Raw genomic sequence first — 22031 nt, 5'->3', positions numbered from 1 at the left:
AAGCCCGTATTGTATTGTTTCTTTTATTTGGCTGTCGAACATTATTTATGGTTTGAAATATGATTTTATGTAAAATAATTGATATGAAAAAGCCGTCTTATAAGTTATGACCCCATTTCACCACACGCAAGTGGCAGAAATGACAATGATCAGCTGACGCATTTTTCTTGGCCGAAGTCAGAGCGCGCGGCCCGACGCACCACGCGTATTTGGAAATTCCGACCTCGACGAGCATCAGAAGCCACCTAACAGGCGTGTTCGAAACCGCAGGAGATGATGATGAACGGGTTTATCGAAACTTGATTGGATGAGCATATCGGTAATAGCGATTTCAGTGTGTGCATTTATTGTTCATAGTGGTGTGAAATGTGGTTGGGGTACGACCGACAACCCGTCGGGGCGAATTTCGCACTGGGGTACTCAAAATTTGAAGAATTTAAGACGTTTCCATGAGTTTTGAAGGTATGGATAAGTTCTAAAAATCCGGTTCTCCTTATCTGGGCCATTAACTCCATACGGTCCAAGAAAGCTGGCACACTACCTTTAACACCCGACCCGTGTAGCCGATCACTGAGCATACATAAACCAAGACAAACAGAACTGTGCTCCCCAAGGATGCGCTCAAACTAACTCGTAACGTATTGCCCGCTCTCGCAACACCTTTCGCTGATTCAAGAGACAAATGACCAAAAACAGGGAATCGTGCCACAACATATCACCCCGAACACATTATTCAAACTTGCACAATCAGTTGAACACCACACCCTACAACCAGTATAGCGCCTTATGGGACGACTAACGGAGCGAGCGAGAGGGTGGGCCTTGCACGTGCGAAATTGCGAGGGGGTACCTCCAACTGACTTGTGCACGGCACCCTACTACCGGTCTCTAGCGATGTGCCGAATTTGAGCACAATCGGCCCAGCCGTTCTCGAGATCTGGAAGCGGCACCCTGCACGTGCGCACGTGCAGCAGCACCCCAACTCTGGCACATGGATATGCATTGCCCAGTGGGTGCCTACCTACATGCCAACTTTCAGCGCAATCGGCCAAGTAGTTACCGAGATATTGCAACAATTACAAAAGTGACACCTCTTCGTTTTGCACGTGGCACGTGCATAAGGGGTCACCTACATGCATCGGGAATAGTCCAATACTTGGTAGAAGGAATGAAGCTACCCTACAAAAATTACCGCGTGTAAATCGGTCAAGTGGTTGCTGAGATATAAGCGTCGCCCAAAACCGTGACCACGGCCGGCCGGCCGCTCACACTCAGAAATTTCCGTTAATCTAAGGAAAGACTCCGCTCGCTTCGCTCGCTCCGTAATTAACTGGCACTTACAAACTAAACCTAAATCAAACCCCCAAGTCCCCGAGCTGGGTTCGACCAATCCCGGAGCCGAGCTTACCAAACCCCGAGTCGAGCTCACCGAAACCCAGAGCCGTGCTCACCAAAACTCCCAGGGCCAGGCTCACCAAAACCTCAGAGCCGAGCTTACCAAACACACAAGAGCTCAAACAGAGCCCACCATCAGGTGGCAGGCGAGGCTTAACCCGCGCGGGGCTGGGGGGGGGGGGTAAATTTTACCCCCTCGCGAATTTTTAGAATATCTCAAATACGGCTGCGTGCAGCGCCGCCAAACTTTCAGTACCTTTTCTTACATCAATTTGACACGTTCCTTGAAAATTTGAGCGAAGTCCTTCGGATTTTTTTTTTAGAAAATGACGTTTTAGTGACGTCATGTTCGCCATTTTCGCCTAAAAAAACGGCAACATTTCAAACGCCGCTAACATCTTCATTTTTAAGGGAATCAAGACGTAACAAAAAAGATGATACGTGATTTTACTTTGTCTATCAAATTGCTATCTCGGTTTTTGAATTTTTTTATTTTGGTCCAATTTTTTTCTTTAAAAATGACTTTTTTGGGAAAATAATTATAAATCCAAAATTTTGCGTGTATCGAAAAAACCGGAATATATGTCAGAACAGTGGTCCATGTGCACCTACATACCAACTTTTAGAAGAATCGGTTCAAAAATGTGGGAGATATTCAAAATTTTATAACGTCATGTCAAACAATTTTTTTGAAAAATGAATTTTTTTTTGAAGTTCTAGACCTCGTACGGAAACAAAAATAGCACCATTCGATTCGCCGTGAAACACTGCATCAGATAGACACCTTTTTAGGCCTTAACAACCAACTTCAAAATTTGACCTCACTTGACCTGACCTTGACCTTACCTCGACCTGAAATTCATCCACATGTGGTCCATATCACCTATTGAGTGTGTCTATTGAATTCTATGAATAAAATGACCCATAAAACATGTGTCGCACATGCCCTTTTCTATATTTTGTTTTTGGTGACCTGACCTGACCTGACCTGACCTGACCTTGACCTTGACCTCTGAATGATATTGTATGCAACGAATATTGTCTTGGTAGCCTAAGAACACGTTTTGGGCAATCAGTCTCAGTCCATTCTTCGGCAACTACGGTGCAAGGCCGATACTGTAGAAACTTGCCATTTGTACCCTTGACCTGACCTTGACCTTGACATTGACCTCAAACATTAAATTAAGTACATGTTTTTAGTTGTTCGTGATTAGATTTTTCGATTGGCGTTTGAATTTTCCAAATCGGACCATTAGTTCGGGAGATAACAGGGGGCGGGGGTAAAATTTACCCACCCCCAGCCCCGCGCGTTCGGCTGGAGACCCCAGCCCCGCGCGGGTTAATTATCACGCTCAAACGAAACACCATAAACCATATCAGTCCTCCCTGCGTCGAATAAAGTCTACTTTATTTGGCTATCCGCTGCGCGGGTGACAGTTGCTGGCCACGCCACTGAGGCGAGCAGGAGCCGGCAGTCACCGGCGGCGTTACCGGCGGCGTTACCGGCAGCGTTACCGGCGGCGTTACCGGCAGCGTTACCGGCAGCGTTACCGGCAGCGTTACCGGCAGCGTTACCGGCAGCGTTACCGGCAGCGCCGAAGTCAGCCCACGTAGAAGCTGACGCGCAGAGAAGCCTGCACGCGCGTATGACGCACGCCGCAGAACCAGCAGGGGTCGGCACGCAGAAACCGCGCAGAGATCGCGCGCGTCCGTAGACCGAAGAGCCAACCAGGTGCCCTCTCAGGAGACGGGCGCAGAAACTGACGCGTGCAGAAACGCGAGTAGAAACTGGCGCGTGTCGACGTGGCCAGGTTAGCCAGCGCAGATGGCTCGTGTAGAAATTTGGCGAGCAGACACGGCGTACATCCGAAGAACCAGCCAGCAGCTTGAGTTGAAACTGTAGCCGCCGCCGGAAGGCTTAGTGGATTAACACGCTTAACCTTCGCCCCAGTAGATGGGGGGGGGCTTATGTTACCACCCTGTCGCGTTTTTTGCGTGTGAATAAAAAACCGCGGCGCGTAGCGCCGCGCCGCTTGGAATACCTTTTTGTACATCAATTTTGGACAAGGTGTAAAATTTTTGACCCCAGGTCATGTCAGGTCAGGTCACCAGGTCAAGTTAGCTGACCAAGCCTAAAAAAGTTTGCAATCATGTCCAGCCTGCAGTGTTTGTCAGAAAGGTTTTAAACTTGGTGGATTACATGATGTTATGGGCGCCTATAATTTGAATATCTCGGATTTTTTATATCAGTGACCTAAGGTCAGGCCAGTGGCGTGACCTTTCCATTACAAGTCAATGGAGAAAAATGAAAATGCCTCTAGATCCGTGTGTACGCATAGGAACAGTCCAAATATTTCAGAATCACAACGATTTGGACCACCCGTGACGACCAAGGTGTCTTTTTTGCTGATAGCCTCTAAATAGGTCATCCGAGGTCATTTGAGGCTACCAACAGATTTTTGCCAATAACTCTCGATTGGAAAGAGATAGAACGTGGGGTGGTCCCATTGTGTTTGTCTTTCCGAGACGCATGTACTGTTATGCAACATGACCTTTTCCGGTCAGGTCATAACCTTGACCTGAGGTCAAATTTTAAATTGACCTTTCAAGGTCAAATTATTGTTCATTCGATGCGTCTCGGCGAGAGAAACACGATTCTGGCAATAGAAATGTCGTGGCCTTTTTTTAGTAAAAAGTTATTGTCGAAAAACACTTTTCGTGAAACAGCTATTTTTGGAGTTTTTGCCCTCTGGAGGCTAGACCGTTGACCTGAGGTCAGTTTCATTGACCTCGAGGTCACCGATGACGCCTCAGGTCAAAATGAAAATTATCGATGTATGGCTTGTTCACATTTTGGGTTCTGGACGCCGTCTTACAAGTCAGATCAGGCTCATTTTTTGTTTACACACTCATGAACAGCTGCTTTAGATGCCCTGAGGGTACCAAACTTGTACTTTGATTTTCAGGTCAGGGTCAGGTCAACACATGTCACGGAAATCTGATATCATACGTTGGTCACGTGAAGCATGTTTTATGATCCATTTAGGCAATATATTTCGAATTCGTTGTCGTTTATGTCACTCGAGGTCATTTTGAGTTGAATTTAGCTTAGGTCGGGCCTTTTTCAGGTAAAAAAGGTCAAATTTTCACGTTGGAATTTTGCAGCAAAAACGTGCCTATCGGCTGCAGTTTCAGTTTGGGAACACGATGGTGCTAGATATATTGGTGTACGATGTCAAATATGTACTGAAAAATTGATTTAAAAAAAATACAGTTGTTAATATTTTGCTATACCTAATGCATATAACCTGGCCATTTGTGAAGATATCTGGCTAAAACTTGCTAGAGTTAGTCACAAGCGGGTATTCTATCACATGTATTCCTGTTTTTCGAAAAGTTGAAAATTTTTGAAAAATGAAAACATAATATTTTAATTTTTAAGTATATACCTAATTTTCAAAATTGTAATATTTTGAAAATCCGAGATAGCAGAGTAATGGCGTAGTCTTTTCTTAGTCCTCTCATGCAAAGAAATTGGATCGATCTTAACCACTAAGCTCTTGGGAGCGATTTCCGTGGTTCAATATTTTGCGTCGAAATCGGCCAAACATGACATCACTCTGACGTCATTTCCAGCCGACTTATGAACGCTACGTAAGTCATATTCTGACACAACGTTTCAAATTGATGCAGACGAAGGTACCGCAAGTTTCGCGTCGATACATCAAGCGGTTTGGAAGTTATTGCAGAAAAACGGGAGGGGGCTATGAATAGTCCCCCCCCCCCCCATTTGGGCGCGGGTTAAAATTCATTATGACGTAACAATGACCATCAAGTGTGCAGAAGGATGCCCTTTACGTACGTTGACGTTATTTGCTACACACACAATTGTTCTTGGTATATAATCGAGTAATCCACACTGTAGATGGCGCCCGTCCTATCCTATCCTTTCCTGCAGCTTGTCCTTCTTCCGACCCGTTTCACATATCCTTCGTGCTCGTTTCCCGATAAAACCGGCGGCTCTAGGAGCCGAAGTGCGCGTTGGAGCGGCGGGCCGCTGAACGCTTGTGCGTAGGGATATAGTGCGCGTGTTTTCATTAATTAGCTGGCGTTGTTAATTAATTGCTTTTGAAATATCATTGGAATATTTGTACTATCTCGTAGGGCACCGATTGTGCTGGTTGTAAGCGGATATTGTGTTTTCCGAAATTTCGAATGCCGCGCTGGCAGTCACGTGACCGGTTCTGATCTCGAGTCCGACTGCGCGGAAGGCGGTCTTTTCCGACCCCCACCAAACACGATTTGGCAGCACTGTAAAGACGCCTGCTGGGCGTGAAGTTTTCCCTTCACCATATGGTTTACACACAAACTGGTCAAAGTTTGAGCCAGGATATAGTAGTCTAAAAATGCAAAAAACGAACAAATTTTGGCATCAATAGATTCAGCATTTCATCGTGTGCCTCAAACCGTCCATCATTTGGCCTCAAAGGAGGTAAAAATTGTTCAAAATCGAAGTTGAAAAGATGCTTTCTGAGCACATAATCTGGTAGCAATCACGTGACCTGCTATAAGCAGCTTATCGATAATTTACAAACATAATTATTAATATGCTGCTTTAAACAACATTAATCATACATTTTGAGCTTTCAGTACTTTAAATAAGGTCAAAACATCGCAAAACACAAAAGTTAATACAATAGTCACGTGGGTGTCAGGAAATGTCACAGGTGCGTCAAATTTGTGACTGGGGCTTTACTTTCAAACATCGGATCTACCTGTTTCTTATAGGTATCTTGGTCTTTTCGTTCCCCGCCATGATTGGAGGCGGATGTGTTGCGGGTGCTCCGGATTTTGGTACCGGTGAGTGAGGTTCTAGAGGTTTGTAACTGCTGAATCTAATATTGTAACTTCTCAATTGAATTTATGTGATGAATATTCGTTTTTGTTGTATAACTTTAATGTGAAAACCGGTTTACATGAGCTGATATGTTCGATTCTCCGGGACAGTGGCTCGGTTGCCCCCGATTCGGGGAGGACAAGCTGTGGAGCTTGTTTGTGGAGGCTGCCCTGGTGGCCTCGTGAGTTCGGTCGCCGTGGTCGTTTGGCAGCGCGCCAGAGACGGGATAAGCCGGTATGTTATCACTAAAAATGTTCATTGTCTATCTGCTTTGAATTTCAATACCTCAACGTCTGCTGTGTATTGCTTGATTTCTTTACTTGCTTGTAGAATGTTAAACAGAGTTCTTGGACCCCGAGCTGTGTTGTGACCCATTTTGGCATCGTGCCAACTGGTATTTGACTCGAGCTCGTATTGTGTGAATGTGTTTGCAGTAACAATCGAATGATCGAAGACGGGATCCAGAGCGGTCCAATACAGATCTGTCCACGGCCAAGTCTCTGAGGTGGCCAGGTGACCGAGGGGTGGCAGGGAGCAGATGCGGGCGATGGTGGCGCGAGCAGTGGCCGGGGGCCATCTGCGTCTACACACACTGATGTGTGTCCCTGCGCCGCACCTGGGCAGGGACACACATCAGTTTGCCGCCTCAGCGGAGCCCCAGGCCTATAACTCCTCCGTTGGCGGCGTACGGAACGCCGATGGCGGACGGCCTGCAATCAATGGGGCCGACGTGGCAAGTCCGGTCCGCCGCCGCCGACACCAGTGACCGGGACTCAGTGGCGCGGCGAGGCTGCGGGGCCACCTGCCTCCATGGACAGCGGCGCACTCTGATCGTCCGTAGGTGCCCGGCTCCGTGGGTAGGGCACAGACAAGACATGGCGAGAAAGGCGCTCTCAGTGCCGACACTGCTCCTTCTCTGGGCCAGCGCTTCAGGTAGGAGTTGCGAGTGCATTTTAAAAAATCAGAGTCTTGTCTTGCAACTACGCTTTCAACCCTTAACCCTCGCCCGCACATGCCATTTTTCCATCCTAGAACGCACATGGGGTGGGGGGTGGGGGTTGCCACCCACTGCGCTATTTCTGTTATTTATTTTCTATTTATTATTAGTTAGAAAGAAATTATCTGTTATTAATTTCTATTTATTATTCGCTGCTGGAGATAGAGCGTCGCGGCAAGGACCAACAGATTCGTTGGGAAGAGTCGAATCTAATGGTACCCAATGTTACCTCATTAAGTCAATCATGACCTTCCAGGTCAGGTGAAACTAAAAAGTGTTGCTGTTTGGGGACACGGTTGGAACATCACGAGCGGTGCCCATCATATACCGATGACGCTGCCGTTTGTGGTGCCAAACCAGCTAGAACAGCTCTTTTTTGTCACACTATCCGACTAGGTTTTTACCGGCTGTGGTCATTTCAGGTTAAGTTAAGTCAAGGTCAATGATATGTGTTTGTATGTCTGTGTGTCTCTGTGTGTATATTGATGTGAGCACCGGTTGGTTTGTGCGTCCCTATTACATGGGATCATGAACTGAGAAGCTTTTACAAAAAAATGCAGTAAAAAAAAATCTTCACGAAAAGTAAATTCAGCTAGCCTGAAATGAAATGTTCTTAGATGACCTAGGTTGACCTTGACCTTGACTCTTACATCTGTACTTACATCGTCGAATAATCTACGTCGTCGTCTCTACGTCGTCGAAGATGTTCCATGATAGGTGGGGGGGGGGGGGGTAAGACTAGCAAAAAAAAAAATACCGAAATCAAGGTGTCAAAAAGCTCAGAAGACCCATAGCCAACGCAAGATATCGGGTATTGGTCATTTGGGTCATGACATGACCTGAAGAACAAGGTCATATCTCCGAAACCAAAAACCACAGAAACTTGAAATTTTCAGGGGTCATTGAGAAGGGATAGAGAAGCAGCTATACGAAAACCCAGGCTTCTAGCGGTAAAAAATGTTTAGTGCAGAGCAGAAAAACTACCTGGGGGTGCCCCCCTCTGTGCGGTTGAGGGTTAATTAAGAGCTAAGATGATCAATGTCAGGCTTCACAGATTTTCTCAGGCCGTTTCAGCCCTATCTCAGGCCTAGACTGATATGCATTTTCAGGTCTTCGGGACCCTTACTCAGTCAAGGAAGGCCTGTTTAGTCGAAGTCGAATCCAAATCAAGTCCGAGAGGTCTGTATAGGCCTGGTTAGTTTTTCACACATAGTCCCGGGTGCCATTCCTTGTCCTAAAAGGACCCGTCATAAGTCTGCGAAGGATCAAATAAGACATGCTAGAGTCCAGTAAGGACCCAAGACCTAATATTTTTTAGTCTTAGAAATGCCAAACTCAGATATAAGACACTCGTTCTGGGTAAAAGAAAGACAACTAAATGTCAGAGACCGTATTCCATGCCTGAAAAGACTAAAATGTACTTTCGTTAAGTGATACCGCTAGGTATTGTCTAGCCCAAAGAGGGTCCATGGCTCCTGCCATCCGAGATGGAGCTGATTGTCCCCAAGGAATAGATATAATTCGAATCCAACAGAGCTTCAATATGTGACTTAACCCACGCCCCAGTGGCGGTCTCAGCCAACTTCGCCATAGTGTGTGTGTGGGGGGGGGGGAGGCATATGTTACCACCCACCTCTAACTCAAAAACAGTAAAACTAAGAGAGCTAGAAAGACGCGGTAAAAAGCAGTCGATAGCTCTCAATGCGTAGGTTTGAAAGTATTTCAATCATTTTTCATCTTAGAGAAATATTGGGGTCACCAGAGGTCATCAAAGGTCAAAATTTGCCACATGTCATTATATTTTTTTCAGAAAACATGCCGTTATCTCAGGAACTATGATAGCTAGAAAAACGCATGGAAAAGCAATCGATTGCCTTTGAACAGTTCTTTTGATAAGGTCATCATCCAAATTGACCTCAGGTCAACGGTTAAGCCTCCATAAGTCAAACACTGTGAAAATCGCTGTTTTTGGATAACATTTTTTTCACGAATATCTTTCGAACCAGCAAAGATGAGGAATTGGCAATGGCACTGTCGTGTTAATCTCCTTCAGTCGCTTCAAAAAATATATTTTTTTACCTGGAAAGGTCAAGGTCAAATTTTGACCTCAGGTCAAGGTCACGCGGTGACCAAAATAGGTCATGCTGCATATCATTATATGTGTCTCGACAAGACAAACACAATGAAGCCATCCCCAGCGTTCCATCTCTTTTCAATCGAGAGTGTTTGGCAAAAATCTGTTTGTAATCTCAAATGACCTCGGATGACCTTTCTACATAGAAGCTATCAGCAAAAAAGGCACCTTGGTCGTCACGGGTGGTCCAAGTCATTGTGATTCTGAAGTATTTTGACTGTTCCTATCCGTACAAACGGATCTAGAGGCATTCTCATTTTTCGTCATTGACTTATAATGGAAAGGTCACGCCACTGTCCTGACCTTAGGTCACGGATATAAGAAATCCGATATACAAATTATAGGTGCCCACAACATCATGCCATCTACCAAGTTTAAAACCTCTCTGACAAACACTGCAGGCTGGACATGATTGCAAACTTTGTTAGGCTTGGTCAAATAACTTGACCTGGTGACCTGACCTGACATGACCTGGGGTCAAAAATTTCACACATTGTCCATAATTGATATACAAAAAGCTACTGCGGCGCAGCGCTACGCGCCGCGTTTTTTTTTTATTCAATTTCACACGCAAAAAAAGCGCGACAGGGTGGTTGGGTTAAATGCATGACTGAAGTTTAACCCTCGCCGGACCTATTGGTTTTCTACATACGCGCCGGCCGAGGGGGGGGGGGCGGGTACGACCCCTTCGCCGTTTCGCCCCTGGTGGAGCTAGCGCGTCGCGAAAAAAACGAGCGTGTGCGCCGTTACGAGACGCAGAGATTGGTACCCGATTTTAAGGTCCTAGGTCAACCGGTGACCTCTGAGGTCAGATCAAGTGCCCCAAGGTACGGTTCAGTTTTTGGTGAATAACTTCGCAAAAAACGGCCGCAGAGCGCCGATTTTGGTAGCATCGTGTTTGCCTCGCTCAGGCGCGTCGAATGATATACTTTTTGTCGGGGTCAGGTCAACTTGGGGTGTTGACCTCAGGTCAAGGTCAGGTCAGCACCCCCAGGTCACGAAGTTTGTCGAAAGAGGTCATGTCGCATATCATTCGATTCGGCAGGTCTTCCTGAGTCCATTGGTGGCTTTCTCGACTCGCTAGCTCAAGTTGATCAAGAGTTATTGACGAAAAACTAATATGACCTTGATGACGTCATAAATGACGTCATGCAAGGTCAACATTGCAAAACTGACGCATCTAACCTTGCAAGGAGTGCATCAAATCACGATTCTGTGTGCTTGAGATAGTTGGAGATCGTTCCCGGCGCCAGAATAGCAGTTTTCATTTTTCCCCATTGACTTATAATGGTGAGGTCACGAAAATGACCTGACCTCATATGACCTTAAGGAAAAATCCGAGATATACAAGTTGTGAGACTTATAATGGATACTAGATCCTGGAAGTTTCATTTCCCTGTGACATCTCCTCTGGCAGTGAGGGCGTTGCGAAGTTGCGATATCTGAAGACCGTGCAGAGGTTCACTTATGACGTCATAGGTCAGTGACCTGACCTGACCAAAAAATGCGGTTGGTGTCAAAAGATCCGGCTTGAATCAAAGGTCAAGTATGCCAAGTTTCAGCTCTCTATCCCCAGCGTGTTCGGAGCTATCGCGAAAAAAAAAACCTATGGGGGGTGGCACCCCCCCCCCCCCTCGGCCGGCGAGGGTTAATTCGCGTTCAGTATGAAAAAGTGTCTAGACATACAGTTTTACACAAGACAAGAATTGAAACGCAGGCCATGTTGATAATTAACACGGCTTACATAAACAAAAGTTCCAGCAAAACGAGATTGAATTACTTTGGGAGTTTTCTTCTGGGAAACGTCTCTGGCATAGGTGATCCGGTCTGGAGGCAGTGTCTCACATTCAAAAACCCTGTGCGCATGTCTGCATACACTACGGACACGCTTATGAAAGGTCACCTCACATCAAATCGGCTGTATTAACACATGGCAACACTAGGCCACCAGATCGCAGCGCAGGAAGGTGACACCGGTTGGGTTGACATGGACGGTGATGGAGTCTTCCGGCAGCAGCGTGCCGTAGGACTGGCCGTCGAACACCTCCTGCACCCGGTAGCCGGTCGGACTGTCGAGGCCGAGCTCGCGCAGCGTCATCGTCAGCCGGCTCGGCGTGCCGTCCGTGCGCCGGTCCAGGAACGCCAGCGCGTACGAGAACTGCTCGTCCACCTGGGGCGTGATTGCACGCCGCCAGATCTCCATGCCCTGGTCCTGGAACACGCGCCTGCCCTGGATGCCCAGCCGATCCTGGTTGATGGCGAGCGCGGCGCTGTTCTGCAGGATGGCCGCATACTCGGGTCGGATGGTGCGCAGGTCCACCGACATAATGAGCGGGGCCGCCAGCACCGACCAGACGGCCATCTGGGCGCGGCTCTGCTCGTAGCTCAGCCCGAAGTCGCCCACGATCAGCATGTCCGGGTCGTTCCAGTGGCCCGGCCCGGCCACTGGGATCAGCTCCTCCTGATGGTCGCCGTAAAAGTCGATGATGGACGCCACCGAGTCCCACGAGTCCTGGATGTCGTCAAAGTTGCGCCAGAGGTTGCAGGCGCGGGCGATGGCTGGGTAGTCGGGGTTCGACTGGTACGCGGGCCACGAGCACGAGTACACCATCGGCCGACCGGTGGCGTTAAGGTATCCGCCAAACTCGGGGTAGCCGACGTCCATCGAGTCAGGGTCGCTGTAGCAGCCGTCCAGCTTCACGTAGTCCACCTCCCAATCGGCGAACGTCTGCGCGTCCGTCTCCATGTGGTCGATGCTGCCCGGGTAGCCGCCGCACGTGTACGTCCCATAGTCTCCGTAAATGCCCAGCTTGAGTCCCAGGCCGTGCACGTAGTCGGACAGCGCCTTGATGCCGCTGGGGAACCGGTCCGGGTCGGCCTGCAGACGCCCCTCGGCGTCACGCTCGTGGGACGACCAGCAGTCGTCGATGATGATGTACTGGTAGCCGGCGGCCAGGTAGCCATCGGCAGCCATTCGGTCGGCCTGCGCACGGAACAGCGCCTCACTGACGCAGCTGTCAGGCTCGGCAGCGCAGTCGGTGATGCAGCGGAACCGCTCCCAGGCCAGCCAGCCCAGGGGCGGCGTCAGCGCCAGCCCGTTGTCGAGACCGAGCACGAGGTGCGGCGCCGCCAGCAGCGCCGTGGCCGCCGCCGTCCATCGGAGCAGTGCCATCTGGCGGCAGATGGTAGCGGCAGTCACAGACACAGACACAAAACACTGGCCGTCCAGACTTTTTTCTCAAAGTAACTGCATATATTTGGTTTATGGTCTGGGGATTGAATATGACTTTTCGACAGTCAGTACTTTACACACCTCTTCGATCACTAGTGATTCTGGATTTTCGCACGCTGCTGTGAGGAGGATGTTTCATCATACTACCCACCATGCTCGTCTCCAGGACCATGTAGCGGCAAGCAGTGTTTGAAATGTTGTCAAAAGTCACTTATAATATGTTTAAACCACTCTTAGATCAGCTGAACCGACAGGTCAAGGTAAGTCAGCGAATGTCAATTAGCCCGCGCGTCAGGGGCTAATCCGCCCCCTGAGGTTTTTCGGAAATTGTGAGAAAACTGCAGCGCGTAGCGCTGCAAAATTTACCATGACTATTTTCACATCACTTTTACACGTCGTGTGCAACTTTAAACCTCCTACATTCTAAGGTTAGGCCACCATGGCACTTTGAATGACCCAACATCAAATCACTTTTTAGCAACTTTGCCACCGTGTCAGAGCTACAGTAGATGACGGAGCACTTTGACAGTTACAGGAGGTAATGAAGTCAATTATAGCTACAATTTGTATATCTCGGAATTTTGATATCAGGTCAACATTCCGATATATCAGGTCAGGTCAATTTTGTGACCTCCCCATTATAAGTCAAAGGGGGATCAACTGTATTATTTTGTCCCTGAAAAGAGTCGCAATGGCCTATTATACCATAAATGACTTCATGACAAACCTTGACTACCTTGATTTATTAGTTGCTATTTGACAACTGTAAGGTCATTTGACGTCATCACAGTTCACCATTTTTTTTTTTTTTTTTGCTAGAAACTCCTTACAGCAACGAGATACAGCCGCATGAATGGAATCATTGTGTTCAGTTCATCAAGGTGCATCGAATGATATAAACGATGACCTTAAGGTCACGTGACCTGAGATCAGCCTTTGACCTTGACCTTTTGAAGTCAACATATATATGTTTCGATGCGGATTGACGAGAGGATCACGATGGTGCTATTAGTTTTTCCCTAGCTTAGTCGCTTCAATCGTTATTCGTAAAAAGCTGTCTTTATCTCTACCCCCTAGCGCCGCCATTCGGACTCTTTTTACACATGTAACGTCATTTTTGACCTGACCTGAAAATTTAGTGGCCTCTCCATTGCATTGGGTCAAGGGGAGAAAATTGAAATGCACCTTTTTTTGGACGGAGGTCAAACTTAACAATTTAAAACATTGCATAACAGGTAGACATGACACACTGAATCGAAAAATTGCCACCCATGATCCCTCTTTATGCCCCTGAGGTCATCTCAGGTCATGAAATTTCGCCAACATTTTTTTTTGCGATAGCTCCGAACACTCCGGCGATAGGGAGCTTAAACTTGGCATACCTGACCTTTGATATTCAAGCCGGATCTTTTGACACCAACTGCATTTTCGGGTCAGGTCAGGTCACTGACCAATGACATAATAAGTGAACCTCTGCATGGTCTTCAGATATCGCAACTTCGCAACGCCCTCATTGCCAGAGGAGCTTTCCCAGGGAAATGAAACTTGCAGGACCTAAGTAGTATCTATTAGGAGTCTCACAACTTGCATATCTCGGATCTTTCCTAAAAGTCATATGAGCTCAAATCATTTTTGTGACCTCACCATTATACGAGTAAGTCAATGGGGAAAAATGAAAACTGCTATTCAGGCGCCGGGAACGATCTCCAACTATCTCAAGCACACAGAACCGTGATTTTGTGCACTTCTTGCAAGGTTCTATGCGTCATTTTTGCAATGTTGACCTTGCGTGACGTCATTTATGACGTCATTAGGGTTATATTAGTTTTTCGTCAATAACCCCGATCAAATTGAGCTAGCGAGTCGGGAAAGCCACCAATGGACTCAGGAAGACCTGCCGAATCTAATGATATGCGACATGACCTCCTAAGACCAACTTCGTGACCTGGGGGCGCTGACCTGACCGTGACCCGAGGTCAACACCCTAAGCTGACCTCACCCAAACAAAAAGTATATCATTCGACGCGCCAGAGTTAGGTGAACACGATGTTGCCAAAATAGCGGCTCTGCGGGCGTTTTTGCGAAGTTATTCACCAAAAACGGAACCGTACCTTGGGGCCCTTGACCTGACCTCAGAAGTCACCGGTTGACCTAGGACCTTAACCCGGCAGGCGGTGGGCCTCCCGGCCGCCTTCCGCGCGGTGGGGGGGGGGGCATTTTTTTTGCCTCCCCCCGTATCTCCGAAACTACTGGACGGATCCGGAAAATTCAAACGGCGTTCGATAGCCCTGTCAAATTTGTCGAAGGAATTCAAATTTCATTGACCTCGGGGTCACCGATGACGTCACACGTCAGGTCAAAGATAAAATGTTTCACCGTTCACGGGTCTTTTAGGGAAAGCGCTATAACACCGAGGAAAACGCATTTTGTCGAAAATCAGCGCTAGGGCGTCAGTTGTCTAGTACATATTTTGCTATTAGAGGTCACTGGTCATACCAGGTCAGGTAATAGGCCAGGTCACCAAGGGTCACCAAGGGTCACCACATGAACCCAACTTTACTAAGGTTGTGCGATGCATGTTTTATGACCAATTTTTCATTTCCAACTCAATGGTGTTGGTTATAAGACCATCAGGTACAGTTAAGGTCACTTTCTGGTGGAGGTCAGGTCAATCAAGGTTAGGTCAAAAAAGGTCAAATTTCAAAGTTGATAGTTTTGCATAAGATGGGTATTGATTCGATGCAGCTCGTCTAGAATTGCTAAAAATTGAGTTTGAGAATTTGACGTCATCAATTTTGAACAGTTTTTTTCGCTATAACTTGGCCAAAAAAAGAGGTATCGATCTCAACTTTGGTATGTAGATAGAAAGCGGTCGGGACTATCATATATATTCCGGTTTTTTCGAAATTCAAAAAAACTTTTTTGGATTTTCCGGTTATTATATTCAAAAAATATATTTTTATTTTGGGGGGTTAACCCTCGCCCTGGCAGGACATTTTTCATAACATTGGCAGGGGGGTCGATGCGACCCCCCTCGCGATTGGCTCCTATGGAACCTAGAAACACCAAATTTTGTAGATAGGTGAGCCCCCTGGAGTTCTCGCCCCTGTGCAAATTTGGTTGCTCTAGGTCAATATTTAGGGGAGTTTGGGGGGGTTATAAATGTAAAAATTTCTCTAAAAACAGGTCAAAAGTTTTTCGCCTATAACTTTTGATCTAATAAAGATGGCGCAAAAATAAAAGCACCAGTGAACTCAGCACGTCAAGGCGCGTCGAATGATATACTTTTTAGCTTGCATAAGTGTGCTTAAAGTTTTTTCTTAATTTTTAAGTAAAATTTAATTAATTAATTAAGTTCAAGCTAACCAAATTGCATCATATTGCGTATCATTCGATTCGGCTGATCGCCAGGAACACAATGACACCATTTTAAGCTCTAGCGTCATTATGTGCCAAGTTATTGGCAAAAACGTCATTTGACCTCAGTTGACCTCATTTGACCTGACCATGGATAAGTACACAAAAAAAGAAGCACCAAGTGACCTGCTGTTAAGTACTGTGGTTTCAAAGCACAAAAGTGATAGAACGAAGCGGATATCTCCAGTATTTTCCGAATTTAGTATTTTCCCATAGGCTTAACATTACGACGTAATGACCTCTTACTGACCTCAGGTCAGTGACCTCAAAAAACCCGAACTATACAGGGTGATCCAAAAAAAATGGAACCCCTAAATTAAAATGTCTTTAAGTCCAAAAGTATTCACTTTATTGAAAAATTGCAAACACCATTAGAAAGAGCATTAAATCCTCTATAAAATCACGTCAAATTAGTGCACGTATGTTGTAAAGCATTGACTCACTATTAGCTTTTGGAATGAGCGTCAGAAAACTGAGTGAAACGAAATCGCCAATTGTTAACAATGCACTGAAGTCCGTTAGCACTCCATCTGTTGTTGTATTTTTTGCGAATAACACCACATCCAATTTCAATTTTGTTACATAAAAGTTTACACAGAAGCACACAATAGAACAGATACACGCGTCCTAGTTTCCGCTGTTCATCCCAGCATGTGCTCAAGGCGAGCTCCGTGGGCCGTCACGCAGGCCTGCAGTCGCTTCGGGACGGCTCCGACGGCGCAGGCCAGCAGTCAGTCTCTGGGACAACTGATCCCAGCAGGCTGTTAGCCTTTCCTTCAGGTCCTCTATGGTGCTGATCCTCTGACCTCGGGCTATACATAATTCGCTCCAGTTCACTCCACACGAAGAAGTCCAAAGGGTTGAGGTCAGGACTCTTCGGTGGCCAGGCATCTGGCTCGATGATGGCCGGACAGGCTTCCAGAAACTCGACCACTGAATGGGCCATGTGGCACGGGGCACCGAATGACTATATTTTTTTGCTCCTGTTGAAATTTAAATTCCTTACAATAGCACGTGAATGAGCTATTTTTATTCATGAACATCCAACATGCGACATGGTCAGAACAGCAAACCGCAAATCACTGATTTGCGCATTATGTTCAAAACCGTTTCAGTGAGTTTCGTGACACAAATTTTATAGGCATATAACTAGGGCAATATTTATAGTAATAATTAAGTTCAATCAACTTGGTTTTATAGAGAATTGAACGTTCTTTCTAATGGTGTTTGCAATTTGTCAATAATGTGAGAACTGTCGGACTTACGGACATTTTAAGTTAGGGGTTCCAATTTTTTGGATCACCCTGTATGTTATACAACTCGGTGAACTTAGCACATCCTGAAAGTTTGAAGCAAATCAGTCCAAAACTGTGAGCTGGACAGGTGCAAAAAGAAAACTGAAATTTGACCATGACCTTGTACCGGTTTTTCTGACCTGGTGACCTGACCCAAGGTCACTTGGACCTGAAATTTTTAGATCATATGTAAAAAGGCTGCCCCATAGGCAGTGCAAAATTTGGCGGCGCTGCGTGCCGCCGTTTTTACGCTATTTTCGAAAAACCTTAGGGGGGGTCGCATCGACCCACCCCCTGCCAGGGCGAGGGTTAAAATCCAAAAATTTCAACAATCCGAGATGACAGTTTTGGAGCCCTTTTCTACACCTTTCATGTCGAAACATTTTTATGTATCTCTAAAGCTGTAGGCCTGACAGCTCTTCCCACAAAACCTTTTTTGGGTCGAAAATGGCAGAACTGACGTCATTCTGACGTCATTAGTGTTCAACCTATCAAAGCCTTAAGAAAAAGTTTTGGTCACAATGTGCAATAGCTATTCACGGGAGGGTACTGAAAGTTTGGTGACGATCGGCGCAGCGGTTCTGGAGATATATCGAAAAAACTAAAGAGGGGGTTGGGCAAAAAAATGCCCCCCCCCCCACCGCCTTGAAGGTTAACCCACGCACCTACGGGGGTCTGCGCCAACTTAGAACCGACGGGGGGCGGATGACCGCCCCCCGTCGGTTCTAACTCCCTAGGGGAGTTTGAACCGGAAAACTCCCTAGGACGTCTCCCGACGTTGCTCCCGAGACACCCCCCCCCCCCCTGAGATCTCGAGAACGAAGCAAGATAGCGACAAGCGGTAAACGGCATCGGATACGCACGGACAAGGTCTACAATTTTTACGAACATCATTTTCAGGTCAGGTCGAAGATGACGTCACAGGGGTCAAAAAAGTCAAAATGGCGGCGCTAGACACGGATAAAGTTTTTCTCGAATAACTTTCGAATTAGTCAAGATAGGAACGAACGAAGGGCATCATCGTGATCCTCTCGTCAATCCGCATCGAATGATATATATGTTGACCTCGAAAGGTCAAGGTCCAAGGTTGACCTCAGGTCACGTGACCTCGAGGTCATGATGTATGTCATTTGATGCGTCTTGACGAGTTGAACACCATGAGACCATTCGCGCGGCTGTATCTTGTTTCTGTACGGAGTAATTGGCAAAAAAAAAACTTTGGGACCTTTGATGACGTCACATGACCTTACAGCTGCCCAACAGCAAAACAGACCTCAAGGTAGTGAAAGTTGATCGTATATGAAGTCATGTATTGTATATGGGGCCTTATAATGGGGAGGTCGAGAAATTGACCTGACCTTATCGATATCAAATAAGGTCAGGTCATCGATATCAAAATTCCGAGATATACAAATTGTAGCTAGGTACTAATGACCTTATGACATCCTGCGACTTTCAAAGGCCTCCGACATCTGCTGTAGCTCTGGCACTGTGGCAAAGTTGCAAAAAAGTGACTTGAGGTTGGGTCATTCAAAGTGACCTGGTGACCTGACCTTAACCCGCGCCAAAGTGTGGGGGGTGTTTGAACACCCCCCCCCTCCGGTTTTTCGCAGATATCTCATAAACGGCGGCGCGGAGCGCCGCCGTTTTTGGTACACCTTATCATACATCAATTTTACACATGTTGTGAAAATTTCAGACCAAGGTCATTCAAGGTCAGGTCACCAGGTCACTTGAAGTGACCTCACCTCATAAACAGTTTCAATGTCTGCCATAGCTACACCGAGTGACTGATCACTTTGAAACTTTCAGCGATTGATGAGAGTAACAGTATCTATAAAATGTATATCTCGGAATTTTAATATCGATGACCTAAGGTCAGGTCAATTTTGCGGCCTCTCCATTATAAGTCAATGGGAGAAAATTGAAAAGCGTCTGTTTTGCACGAACGCTATTCTAGACACTCTCAAACATCGAGATGTAGGTAAAATTGACACACTGAACCGGAAAATGGCAACTGTGACCCCTCGTTATGTCCCCGAGGTCATCTCAGGTCACGAACAGAATCTAACAGTTTTTCGCTTATAACTTCTGATAGAGGCGTGCTAGAGCGTTGAAAATGCCTTAGACGTGTTCGGCTCGACGTTGCAGATCGACTGATATGCAACATGACCTTTTCCGGTCAGGTCATGACCTTGACCTGAGGTCAAATTTTCAAGTTGACCTTTCAAGGTCAACTTATAGTTCATTCGACGCGTCTCGACGAGAGGAACACGATGCTGGCAAAAGTAATGTCATGGCTCTTTTGAGTCAAAAGTTATCTTCGAAAAACCAATTTTCGTAAAAACGGCTATTTTTGGAGTTTTTGCCCTCTGGAGGCTAAACCGTTGACCTGAGGTCAAATCTGAGACCATTATTCAGAAAGGTCTGTAAAAGGGCTATCGAATGCGTATTTCCGCAGCGCTGTAGCTCTATCGGTTCCCGAGATAGCCGTTGGCAGTTTCCAAAATGTTGAAATAGTCAACATTTTACCTTTGGTGACCTCTGGTGACCTGACCTTTGACCTGACCCAAAAAATGACCGAAGTGTTTTCGTCCTTATTTTTGGACTTTCTTTCGATTGCCGCTTACTGCGTGTCGCTACGTGGCCCAGGAGCCGAGTTAGAAGGGGGGTGTTCAAACACCCCCCACACCAGGTCGTGGAAAATCCAGACTGACACTGGGGCGCGGGTTAAAAGGTAGGAGGTTCAAACTTGCACACCATGTGTAAAATTGATGAAAATAGTCGTACCAAATTTCGCGGCGCTACGCGCTGCGGTTTTCCCGCTATTTGCAAAAAAACCTCAGGGGCGGCTATCCGTCCCCCCCCCGTCGGAGCGCGGGCTAAAATTGGGTATCAATCTCTGCGTCTCGTAACGACGCACACGCTCTTTTTTCCCGGGCTACGCGCTAGCTAGCTCCACCAGGGACGAAACGGCGAGGGGGGATCGTACCCCCCCCCCTTCCTCGGCCGGCGCGTATGTAGAAAACCAATAGATCCGGCGAGGGTTAAAGAGACGAATCGGCTGGTGTAACTTGGGAAAGTTTTTTACACGTGCGGTCACCTAACATGACCAGGTTGTCTGATTTGGAGGATCATAAGCCAAAGTTTTAGAGCATTTGAATAAAGTTAATAAGCGTTACAAGGTGTGCCAAATATCCGCACACAACAATATGACGAGGTTTCCAAACCCCACTCTCACACACACACACTGTTAGGGTATGATTTTTTTCGAAAATGAAGTGGTTTTTAGTTATATATTATTTATAACTTATATTATATTATAATATTCCGGGTCGACTAGCGAAAAGCAAACATACCTGTGCGTGCGTTGTGCTGAGCCTGTGTGTATCTCTGAGTCGGAGGAATCGCTGAGTGGATGTGCTCGGAGCTGCGATCTGTAGGTAGCTGTGTCTGTGGGCCTATGTGTGCGCCTCTCTCGCTCGGAAACCGCCCCGGATCGGCATCAGCCCGGTCATTGTCCGAGCGGGCCGATGTACTTGCACAGGTGACGCTTTCACACGGAACAGAGCATATGCCTATCGTCTATGTACACTACAGGCAGCTTTTGACGGGCTCATTTTAAATATCCGCACAGTGTTCTTTTAGGAAAATAGTGGACCGTTCAACCGGGAAGTATTAACAAATAACGCCGACGACCTTAATGAAGTAATTAATGACGTCAATATAATCCAACTTGAAACCTTGCAAGGAGTGAATACAATCACGCTGCCATGTGCTTGAGATTGTCTTAGGGCATTGAGGTACGTGACCTCACCCCTATAAGTCAACGGAGAAAATGTGGAAACATGGAAACTATTATGGATACTATTAACCCGCGCCGGCCCGGTCCTGTTCCGCAGGTCCTGTTGAGGGGAGGGGGCAAAGGTCCCCCCGTCGTATCTCCGGAACCAATAGTCGGATCGAAAAATCCAAAAGGCATTCGCAATTACTCATCAAGCTGCACAAGAAGCGGTATCGTTAACCTCTTTTTTTGACCTGTGACGTCATATGGAGGTCAAAAAGGTCAAATCTGTCCAATTCACAGTGATGGGCGGTCGGTTCTAAAAAAGAAATAGAAGTTTCTAAAATGAGCCCGGATGCGATATATATCATAGATCTGACACGTGGATAGTCATCTGAATGGATGATGACCGGTGACGTCACAAGAGAAGTCAGCCTCGACCAATCAAAAGACACATGAGGGCTATATGCATTATTGTGCCTAAGTAGTTCATACATATTAACCCGCGCCCTGCTGGGGGTCCTGGATTTCCACGCCCTGCTGGGGGGGGGGGGGGTGTTTGAACACCCCCCCTTGTAACTCGGCTCCTGGGCCACGTAGCGATACGCAGAAGGCGGCGTTCGAAAGAGCGTCAAAAATAATGACGAAATCACTTCGGTCAATTTTTTGGTCAGGTCAAAGGTCAGGTCACCAGAGGTCATAGAAGGCAAAATTTCGCCGATTTCCAGGTCGAATGTCGAAAATTTCCAAGAAGCCAACGCATAACTCGGGAACCAATAGAGCTACAGCGCCGCGGAAAAGCGCATTCGATAGCCCTATTAACCCCCTTTCTGAATAATTCTCTCAGATTTGACCTAACGTCAACGGTTTTGCCTGCAGG

The 22031-nt window shown here is 46.8% G+C and overlaps 1 protein-coding gene and 1 long non-coding RNA gene across 2 annotated transcripts; one reads left to right on the top strand and one right to left on the bottom strand.

Moving 5' to 3' along the window:
• The first annotated feature begins 6195 nt into the window (after positions 1-6195).
• On the top strand, positions 6196-6783 carry LOC122366533. Its single transcript, XR_006253905.1, has 2 exons — positions 6196-6526; positions 6727-6783. It is a non-coding gene; the product is annotated as an uncharacterized LOC122366533 (long non-coding RNA).
• A 4534-nt stretch (positions 6784-11317) lies between these two features.
• On the bottom strand, positions 11318-20887 carry LOC122366531 (alpha-N-acetylgalactosaminidase-like). Its single transcript, XM_043338896.1, has 2 exons — positions 20727-20887; positions 11318-12595 (listed from the first exon to the last, which is right to left on the bottom strand). The coding sequence occupies exon 2, from the start codon at positions 12593-12595 to the stop codon at positions 11363-11365; it is 1233 nt and encodes a 410-aa protein (XP_043194831.1). The 5' UTR covers positions 20727-20887; the 3' UTR covers positions 11318-11362.
• Positions 20888-22031: the final 1144 nt, after the last annotated feature.

The sequence above is a fragment of the Amphibalanus amphitrite genome, unplaced genomic scaffold, assembly GCF_019059575.1.
Source record: "Amphibalanus amphitrite isolate SeventyFive unplaced genomic scaffold, NRLGWU_Aamphi_draft 000814F_arrow, whole genome shotgun sequence".
NCBI lineage: Eukaryota > Metazoa > Arthropoda > Thecostraca > Balanomorpha > Balanidae > Amphibalanus > Amphibalanus amphitrite.
The sequence above is the reverse complement of the archived record's forward strand: the minus strand, read 5'-3'. Positions and strand labels throughout refer to the sequence as shown.

Excerpts from the sequence above, each read along its gene's own strand:
- LOC122366531 (XM_043338896.1), bottom strand. The coding sequence starts at position 12,595 with ATGGCACTGCTCCGATGGACGGCGGCGGCCACGGCGCTGCTGGCGGCG.